The sequence below is a fragment of the Condylura cristata genome, unplaced genomic scaffold (assembly GCF_000260355.1).
Source record: "Condylura cristata isolate star-nosed mole 26May11 unplaced genomic scaffold, ConCri1.0 scaffold00001, whole genome shotgun sequence".
Lineage (NCBI taxonomy): Eukaryota > Metazoa > Chordata > Mammalia > Eulipotyphla > Talpidae > Condylura > Condylura cristata.
Window position 1 is genome coordinate 9,432,090 of NW_004567102.1, and position 9,690 is coordinate 9,441,779.

The window sequence follows — 9,690 nt, forward strand, 5'->3', positions numbered from 1 at the left end:
GTGCTTTAACCCGCTGCGCCACCAGGGAGGGCCCCTATTTATTTATTTTAAGATTAATTTACTTATGCATACAGAAATGGGGTACAATCCAGAGGTGCTGGGCCAGGTGAGAGGAGTCACCAGAGACAGCGGGGAGCAGAACAGGCAGACTGACATAGTACACTCCTGAGGGGAGCAGCAGGCGGTCAGGAGGGGTCTGCCGCGCCATGTGGGTCAGCTCTGGGACGGGGATCAAACTCACACTAAAGTGTCTGCAGCTACTTGCAGTGCTGAGTCCTAACCCACTGACCGCCAGGGAAGGCCCTGGTGTGTGGCCTTTTTAACATAGAGTTTGTTGTTCTGTTTTGTTTTTTTCAATTAACATGACTTTGGTTTATAACACTGTGTATATGATTCAGAAGCGCAAGATCCCGCCTCTCCAGGTGTATGTTACCACAGCCAGCACCGGACCCCCATAGTACTCCACCATGCCCACAGTGCCTCTCCCTCCACTGATGGCTTTTCAAGTATATATTGCTATTGTAATGATCCTGACTGATCAATATACTATAGATATTACATTGTCATCACCCTGACTGATGGCAAGTCAAAGCAACTGCCTGCATTTGTGAGGCCAGTATAGGCACTGAGCCCCCTCAATCCTCAGGCCGGCCTCCCTGACAGCCACGTGTCCCCACCTCACCTCACTGACCCCCAGTGAGAAGTCACACTACTGATCACAAGTCAGGGCCATGTCTCCCCCCTCACACTGAGGCTCCCTGTGGGCAGGGCTATGTCTGCCCCCAGATCTGGGTGTCCACAGGACAGGACCCAGGTCTGTGTAAGGCAGACAGACCTGGCTTTGGAGGTTGAGGATTCCTTGGGCCCCCTAAATGGAACCTCTTGAGTCCCATACTCCAGAAGCACCGTCTTGTTTACTGAATGCTGGCCCTGCTTCCAACAGCAGATTAAGGCCCCACTCACCTGCTTAAGACAAAGCCAGCAGAAGAAAGCTCCTTAGGCAGTGAGCCAGCTATTTATATCAGAGCATCTCCCCAGCTGCAAATCTCACCCTGCTCAGGACTCAGCGGGGTGTGTAAGGGTCTTATGACAAGGCCTGAGGGTGTCCTAGCCCTTTCCCCATAGCCAAGCCCCAAGATTCAGGAAATCCTGTCCGAATTTTCCTGAGAATAAAAGCAGATAACTTAGTAGATGGATCAGTAACTCAATAAGGAAAATCACAGGGAAATGAAGGGGTTGGAAGGAGAGAAGAGAGAAGCATGAGTATGACTGATAAAGAGCCAGTCTCCAGTCCAATGGCCACTGAGAGCTGCTGTGGAAACTTAGTGAGGTGCTTGACCCCTGTGACCTCTGTGAGCCTCATCTGAGAACCTGACAGGGCTTGCTAGAGGTTAAATTGGAATAATGCACACAGAACACCTGGCATACAGCTAGCAAATAATTAGTATTGCTTTAAAGATTTCTTTTGTGAGTAGTTACTGGACATAAAGTTCTGCAAGTGATAAGGGGGTACTTAAAAGCCCAGGCCTAGTCCTGCCCCAAGGAGCCCCAGCCCTCAGGGAGCCCCAGTCTGAAGGGGACACAGCCCTGCCCTCAGGGAGCCCCAGTCTGGGGGGGACCCAGCCCTGCCCTCAGGGAGCCCCGGTCTGGAGGGGGGACAAGGCCCTGCCCCAGAGAGCCCCAGTTTGGGTGGGGGGACACAACCCTGCCCCAGGGAGCCCTGGTCTGGTGGGGGCGAGGCCCTGCCTCAGGGAGCTCTTAATCAAGGTCTAGATTTCTTGAGATGTCTATGTGTTGTTCAGGAAGAGCACACAGCCTATGGGACAGAATGATAAACTGAGAGGGCTAATGCCAGCTTCCCTCTAAGACTGAGCCCCACCCCCCTCCGCCCGGCTCCTGGTGCCAAGGCCTATGAGCCTCTTTTTCTGCCACTCACCCCACAACACTAAAATCTAAAGTTGTAAACTGGTGGAGACCTCACACCTCATGAAATGTAGCCAGATGCACATAGCAGCTCCCATGAGTATGTTCTCACCAAAAGTGGCTGACTGGAGAAATGCAGGGGATAGGAGACCAGGTGAACAGCACCGCTGGGCTGCAGCTGCCAACTGCAGACTGTGGTGACATGGGACAGAGTATCCCAATCCCCGAGCACACACATGGCCGGAGGAAGGTAACTGTTCTAGAACAGTAGAGACTTAGGAACCCAGACAACCAAAGACTGAGAGTGGACATGCCTTGGGTCGTGATTTGAACAAACAGAAAGGGCCATTTTAAGACAACCCAAGGACACTGTCACAGGCTGGGCATTAGATATTATGGTTCATGTTGTCAGATGTGAGCAGTACTGTGCTTACATTAAACAAAATAGCAGGTGCCCCTTTTAAGTGTTAGGAGTGCCTGTTAAAGTATTTAAGGGACAAAGAAAATGGTTAAGGTACTCAGAGAGGAGGAGGGTGTGCAGGAGGTGACTAGTAGAGAAGAAACAAGACAGTCACATCAACACCACCATCTGGAACCCAGGTTAAGGAAGTTTTGGGGGTGGGGTAGAAAGAAAATGCCCTGTGGTAAAGAATCAAACTGCATGTCTTGCATCTAACCCAACATGTCTTGCATCTTCCGCAGAAATGATGCCATTTCCCTCACGATGGAATTGATGGGGGTGCCCTCCAGAGGCTTTTTGGGCAGGTAGCCTTGGTTTGGGGAGTGGGTTGGTCCTTGAAGGTATGCTCTTCAATCTATCCTGGTGTTTTTTTTTTTTTTAAGATTTATTTATTTATGCATACAGAACAGGGGTACAGGCCAGTGGTACAGGGACAGTGAGAGGATTCACTAGAGACAAAGTGGGGAGCAGAACAGGCTGACTGACGAAGCACACTGCTGAGGGGAGCAGCGGGCAGGTCAGGAGAGGTCTGCAATGCCATGTGGGTCACCTCCAGGGCGGGGATCGAACTCCTGCTGAAATGGCTTTAGCTTCTTCATGCTATGCTTTCACCCGCTGCGCCACCAGGGAGGGCCCAACCTATCCTGTTTTTTATTGTTTGTTTCAAAAAACTCATTTTGCTGCTGCAATAACTGATTGTTTTTGTTTAAGGCCACAGATAAAAGGCTTCTATTTGTTGAAGTTAGGAGCTGGGCATATGGGGACATCATTATAAGCTCTTGACTTTTGTGAATGCCTGACATATTCCATAAGAAAAACAGGAAGTGCGATATTAAGAGAGACACCAGCTGTGCTCACTCTGGAGGCCCAGGTGCAGACACTGGGCCAGAGTTGCAGTTCTCCTGCCGCCTGCCCCTGCCATGAAGACTGGGAGTTGCTGAGGGAGGGGCACTCCCAGATTCTGCCCTCGCCATAAGGCAGGTGTGTCCCCCCACCCTGCTGCAGACTGGGGGTGGAAGGTGAGCTATAAGAGATGCCAGAGGTGGAGCATGGCCATGGCTCTTGCAACACAGGCCATGGGGAGCTTACGCATGTTTCTGGGTTTTGGGGGGCCATTGCATTGATCAGACTCTGGTCCAGAAGAAATGGAGTCCAGTCATAATGTTTCTAGAACCTGCACTACCTCTGCCCACAGCATTCCCTGTCATGTGGAAGAAGGAGGAAGTGAGGAGCTAGGAGACAGAGATGGAGGACAAAGAGGTAGTTCCCACCGCACTCCCCAAGAGGTCTGGATAATTTCAGGTTTCTAGTCAGCCAGGAAGCAAACATTCATTTGCCACCCAGTCTGTACCATCTGCACTTGTAGCATCACTGGGGGAGGAACAATGAAGTCAAAAGAAGAGAAGTAAAGCCTGGCTCTCCACACAGTTGGACCGTTGGACCATGGGAAGGAGGGAAGATGCGACACGTATTGCCACGTAGAAGAACTTTGAAATTTGAAAACATTATGCTCTGTGAAAGAAGGCAGACCCCGAGGAGAAATAAGGCAAGATCCCAATCAAATGAAATGTCAAAACAGGGGTGTCTAGAGGGGAGAAAACAGGGGGGTCCCTAGGGCTGGGGATAGGGGAAGCTGGGGAACAGGCTGAAAGACTCATGTTGCTCTTTGCAGACATGAACATGACCTAAAATCAACTGCAATGTTGCCTGCACTTATTTGTGAACATGCTAAAATCTGGTTGGATCACGCACTTCAATGAGCAAGTTGTATACCATGTAAGTAGCCTCTCAGGCTGGTGGATTGGTCCCACATCCAGGCGGTAAGTTCTTGGGAATGTCCCTTCACCTCTCTGATGGCACCTGAGCTATATTATTGTGCATTTATGCCCACAGCCCCCAGGAGGGGTTTTGTGTAGAATAGGGGAAGGTCTTCTCCCCTCCAAGATGACCTGGACAGATAGGGGATGGAATGTGGCCACGGGGCGACAAGCCTGGAACAGAGGTCCAAAAACCTTTGTAAATTCTCAAATTGCTCATATTTGATCTCTGTTTAGATCAGGAGCCTCAGGGCTAGCTCTTGATAATGAAGATTCCCCAGGGGAAAATCTCCCCAAGAATCGGCCACCCCTACATGCTTGCTGAAGCCTTGAACCCCAGGCTTGGTTTCGGAAGGAGACAGGGGAGAGTGTCTAGAGAGCCGGATATGCAGGGACCCAGCTGCTCCTCCAGGAGCTAGACTGGAAACTGTCCCTAACCCAATAAGGGGTGCGTGGTATCGAGTGTGGAGAGGCTCTCTGGGGACAGAGCCTGCAGAAATGGCCAGAAGCCCCGGGCATGGGCACCACCCTCTCCCAGAACCAGCGTCCCGAGAGCACCCTTGTGAGTTTTCCCCAGACTCCCTACACTCTGATCTGCTTCCTGCTCCTGGAGTCACCTCTCCAGAGTCCTGAAGCTCAAGGAGGGGCATGAGGCCCTGACTGAAGTAGTTTTGATCAAGCTTAATGTTTGCCTGAAAATTTAGCTTGTGAATCACACATGATATTATAAACTCATGTGACTTCAATTAAAAAAAAATCAATCTGGGGCCCTTCCTGGTGGCTCAGCGGGTTAAAGCACAGCACTGAGAAGCTAAAGCCACTTCCACATGAGTTCGATCTCTGCCTGCCAGGTGATCCACATGGCACAACAGACCTCTCCTGACCCGCCCGCTGCTCCCCTCAGCAGTGTACTTCATCCATCTGCCTGTTCTGCTCCCCACTCTGTCTCTGGTGAAGCCTCTCGCTGCCCCTGAGCCTCTGGCCTGTACCCCAGTTCTGTATTCACAAATAAATAACTCTCTTAAAAAAAAATCATCAATTTAAAAAAAAAAATCGATCTGGTGACCTTTGGGACTGGAGCGACCTAAAGGATTTCTCTGGGACTAAAGGGGATTTGGGGATTACAAAGAGATTTTATAAGGGTCTCCAATGACTGTATAGAAGGCAGTCAAGGAAAAAATTACAGGAAAAGATAGAAAGCCCCTCTGGTCTGCTCATAAAAGCTGGATCCATTATCAGCGGCTCCCCAACTCTGCCACATCTCCTGGGATTTTACTCGTCCCTCTGGCTTCATACCCTGCTGGGGCAATTGCTGTAAATCGTGCCATCTCATGCTGTCTCTGCAGACCTGTTACCTAGGAAGGGCAGAGCTAGGGATTTGTAGCAGTAATCCCCCTGCAGAGAAAATAGCATCCCAGCATGACCTTCAGTCCGACTTCCCGTCTACCCAAGGGCAGCTAAGCTACCCTCAGGGATGTTGACCAGGTCAATGATGTCCTGCTGCCAGCATGCCCAGCACCCTGAGAGCAAGTCCCCTGGGACTCACCAGCCTTTCCCAGAAGGAAAATCACCCAGATGAAAACCTGGGCCCCAAGCCTCCCAGGGAAAGGGTGGAACTGGACAGGCGTGAGGGAAGGCTGCTGACGTAGGGAGAGCTGCCCTTGCCTTGGGACGTGACTACAGACCAGGGCTCGTGGGTGCACTGGGAAGAGGGGGGCTGGGATGAGCATACCCCCTGGTAGGATGGGTGAGACTCTCCTCAGCTGCACCTCCCACACCCCACCCCAGGAGCTTATGTTTCCATGGGCCAAGAACACATTCTAAACACTTACAGCAGTGGCCTGTCATGGTTTAAAAAGACATCTGTGGTGTGCCAGGCTCTAGAAGAGCTGAGAGAAGGCTGTCATCTACCTCCATTTGAAAGTGCTGGCAAAGGTCTAGGTGACAAGTGACTTACTCCATGTCACAAGCTAAGTAGCAACAGACCCAAAACCATGGCCTCAGCCTCTGGACTGCCCAGTCTTCTGCTCTTTTCACCATATCCAAGGACAGACACCTTGAGGGCAGACACAGGGTTGAAAGTTTGGAAAATAAGGGAACTTACCAGCGAATTTAAGCTTCTGGCACTGAACCCATTTCCTGTGGCAAGGACACAAGTGTTCAACGGCATCTCAGGACACGCAGCCTCTGTAGGCCCCTGCACTGCTATATGAGGCAGACGCATGTTCCTGGCTGGGTCTTCCTCCCTGGGCCCTCCCATCCAAGAGTTCCTAGCACTTAGCCACCTTACACACAATGGGCTAAACACCAGCACTGCAAGCTGGCCACAGCCAGCTCACTGCGAGTTCAATCCCCGCCCCAGAGTGACCCACATGGCGCGGCAGACCTTTCCTGACCCGCCCACTGCTCCCTTCAGCCACTAGTGTACTTCATCGATCTGCCTGTTCTGCTCCCCGCTCTGTCTCTGGTTAATCCTCTCACCATCCCTGTACCTCTGGCCTGTACCCCAGTTCTGTATGCATAAATAAATCAGTCTGTAAAAAAAAAAAAGAACTTAGCCACCTTAGTCAAATATTAGGTTGAGCCATCTAGAATTGCCATTTTTATAGGCAAAAAAGATTAGCATATTGGCAAACCCGTGTGCTCCACCCAGAGGTGCCCTCACCCGTGCAGAAGTAAGTTGTACACAGAGCACACAGGGAGGAGGATGAGACACTGGACTGGGGTGGGGACCGTGTCACAGGCCGGGCCTGGGCCCAGGCGCCTGCGGGCCTGCAGGTCACTCACTCTTTGACTTCCTTGGAGGAAAAGTCCAGGTAGCGGTTGCTGATCCACTGAACCTCAAACCAGTCCCGAAAGCCGTTATTGCCGCAGCATTTGAACTCCATCTGCAGCAAATCCATGGTCTTCTTCATGAAGCACTTCCCAGGGGTGTCTGTGTCCCGGTAGTACTTCATGCTATTCCTGAGCCCGAGAGCCAGGGTGCTCTCCAGGGAGTCCCGCATTAGAAAGCAGCAGAGGGCCACCAGGAACAGAGCGAAGTTGAAGAAGACACAAAAGGACAGGTATGGCTTCAGCCAGGGCTTCCACTTGGCATACTTAGCAGGGTCCAGGGCATCGTAGCAGATCTTGCCAGCCAGAGAGTTAAAGACAAAGGCCAGCACCCCTATTCCTATCAAGGAATTGGGCACAAAATGACTCTCTGAATTGTCCATCACATCGCTCCTCTTCCGAAGTTCTATTTTCAGGAACAGCCCCAAGCTGAAAATGAAGATGCCAGCCAACACGGAGAGCCAGTTCATGAGCCAGAGCCCTTGGGCCAACTTGACCCGCTTCCTCTGGTCAAATTTGACTTTCAGCAGCGCCATGATTGCAGGGTGCAGTAAGGGCAGCCTTCCTCAGCACAGCTGCCACGCCTGACCTTAGGGGTCCCAGGGCCAAGGGCTCAAGGCCTCAGGTTGCAGATGGCCCAGGCTGCATGGAGCTGTTCCGCGCCCTGCCCATACTGAGCCTCTTGGTTGCCGCCACCATCAACTCAGCCTCGGTAACAGAGACCTCGGATCACTGCTCCTTCACGTTGTTTCTGCAGCTCCTTGTCCAGTCCAGAAGGGACAGGCAGAGCGCTGCAGATTAAAAGTGGGATCCACAAGGCCTCTTGCTAATCTCTTTAGCCAAGTTCATCCCATTAGCTAAGGCCATGCCAGTCTCAGAACATGCCAGAGGAGCCTCACTGGCTACACGGGAACACGAGTTCTGGGTTTGGCTTGGAGATGTGGAAGCAAAAAGCAAAAGACTAGCCAGAGGAATGGCGTCATCTGGAGGACCCCAGAAGCAGTTGCGAGGCCAAACTCTTTCAAAATTTAAAATTTTCCATGTGAAAAAGACATCATCATTCAAGTTGAAAAGGAAATAACATTGTGAGAAGACACTTGGCAATACATACAAGAGGAACTAATAGTTTTTTTAAAATGTTAACACCCTCTACTCCACAATCAAAAAAAAGATTAACAATCCACTAGAAAAGAGGCCACAAATAGGAATAGGGAATTTCAAAAGTCCAACAATCTGGAAAAGATTGTGTAGGTCAAAGGGAGATACAAATATAAAAGCAAAAAAGACCAAATTTGATCCATCAGCTTAATCATCCACCAAAATTCTGTAGAACTAAAATTGTAGAAATGGAGATATACATGCTTGGTGAGTGTGTGTGTTTGTGCTAGTGAGGAGGTGGAGAAAAAGGAACCCCCATCCACTGTTGGTAGGAATGTAAACTGGTCCAGCCACTATGGAAAACTGTGTGGCATTTCCTCAAAAGACTGAAAATGGATCTGCCATAGACCAGCAATTCCACTCCTAAAAATCTACCCAAAGAACACAAAAACACTAACTTGAGGGGAACCTTGCTCCCCTATGTTTATTGCAGCACTATTTACAATAGCCAAGATATGGAAACAACCCACATGCCCCAAAACAGATGAGTGGACGAATAGGTGTGGTACATACACACAGTGGAATACTACCCAGCAATCAAAAAAGATAAACTCACGCCATTTGAGACAGCATGGATGGGAGGGATAATGCTAAGCAAAAATGAGCCAGAAGAAGGATAAATACTGGATAATTTCACTTAGAAGTGGAGCATAGAGAAACCAAACAAAGGGTCAGATAAGGATAAATTTTAAAACCCTTGAAAGCTGACTATACATCTGAGGCATCCAGGAGAGATCAGGGAGAAGAGAGAGGTAAGAAGAGGGGCAAAGGGCGTGTCCTGCATGGGCTGGAACTATGGTAGAGGACGATGGGTGGGAGCCAGGGTGACCACAACTGAGCACCTCTTAGGAGCACGCACTCAGCAAGAGAAAACCAGGGAAGCGTGAGAAACAAAGATTTTATGTAGAAACCAGAAACAAACATTCAAGAATAGCTCTGCAGGGATACCCCATTAACCAGAGACCTCTCTCCCCAGCGGCCTGAAAGTGTGGACCAGGAGCGTCCCGGGAGTCAGCGGCAAGTGTGTGGCCGCCCTCTGGTGGTCACAAATAGAATGGCTTCAGTGGCTGAGAGGATTTCTCTTCTTAAACTACAATCCTTGCGGGTGTTAAACCATCTGGAAAAGTAAGAGAGAAGGAAAAGACACATCAGAAACACCCCTAGACAAATCTTTCAAACCATGAAACGAGCAGGGAAAGGCGGCTGGACTGCAGGGGCAAATGTGACTTTCCACCTGCCCCTACATGATCCCTCCCCCACTGGTGCAAAGCATGTCAGTCTGGACGCTCCAAGTCTACGCTAGAGAAAATAGAATAATTCAACGGAACTAGAGGCGATTCGTTTTCTTTCTTTAGAAATTCCTTTAATAGAGGCATGAAACTATTCAAACTGCATTTTCTCTCCTTGTGGCTTGGGGTCTCCTCGGCAGCCTCCTCGCCTTCCAAAACCTCCCGACCTCAGCTGTCTAATCACCTACTCTAGTTCCCACCACCCCAGTGG

General features: G+C 50.3%; 1 protein-coding gene across 1 annotated transcript in view; it reads right to left on the minus strand.

Annotated features, from left to right (window-relative positions):
* PRPH2 (peripherin 2 (retinal degeneration, slow)) overlaps window positions 1-7,573 on the minus strand; it is a 15,255-nt gene extending 7,682 nt beyond the window's left edge. The window contains exon 1 of the mRNA XM_004673487.1: window positions 6,988-7,573. Within this exon, the coding sequence (XP_004673544.1) occupies window positions 6,988-7,568 (581 nt within the window). The 5' untranslated portion in view covers window positions 7,569-7,573. The remainder of the gene's footprint in view (window positions 1-6,987) is intronic.
* Between the last annotated feature and the right edge of the window lie 2,117 nt (window positions 7,574-9,690).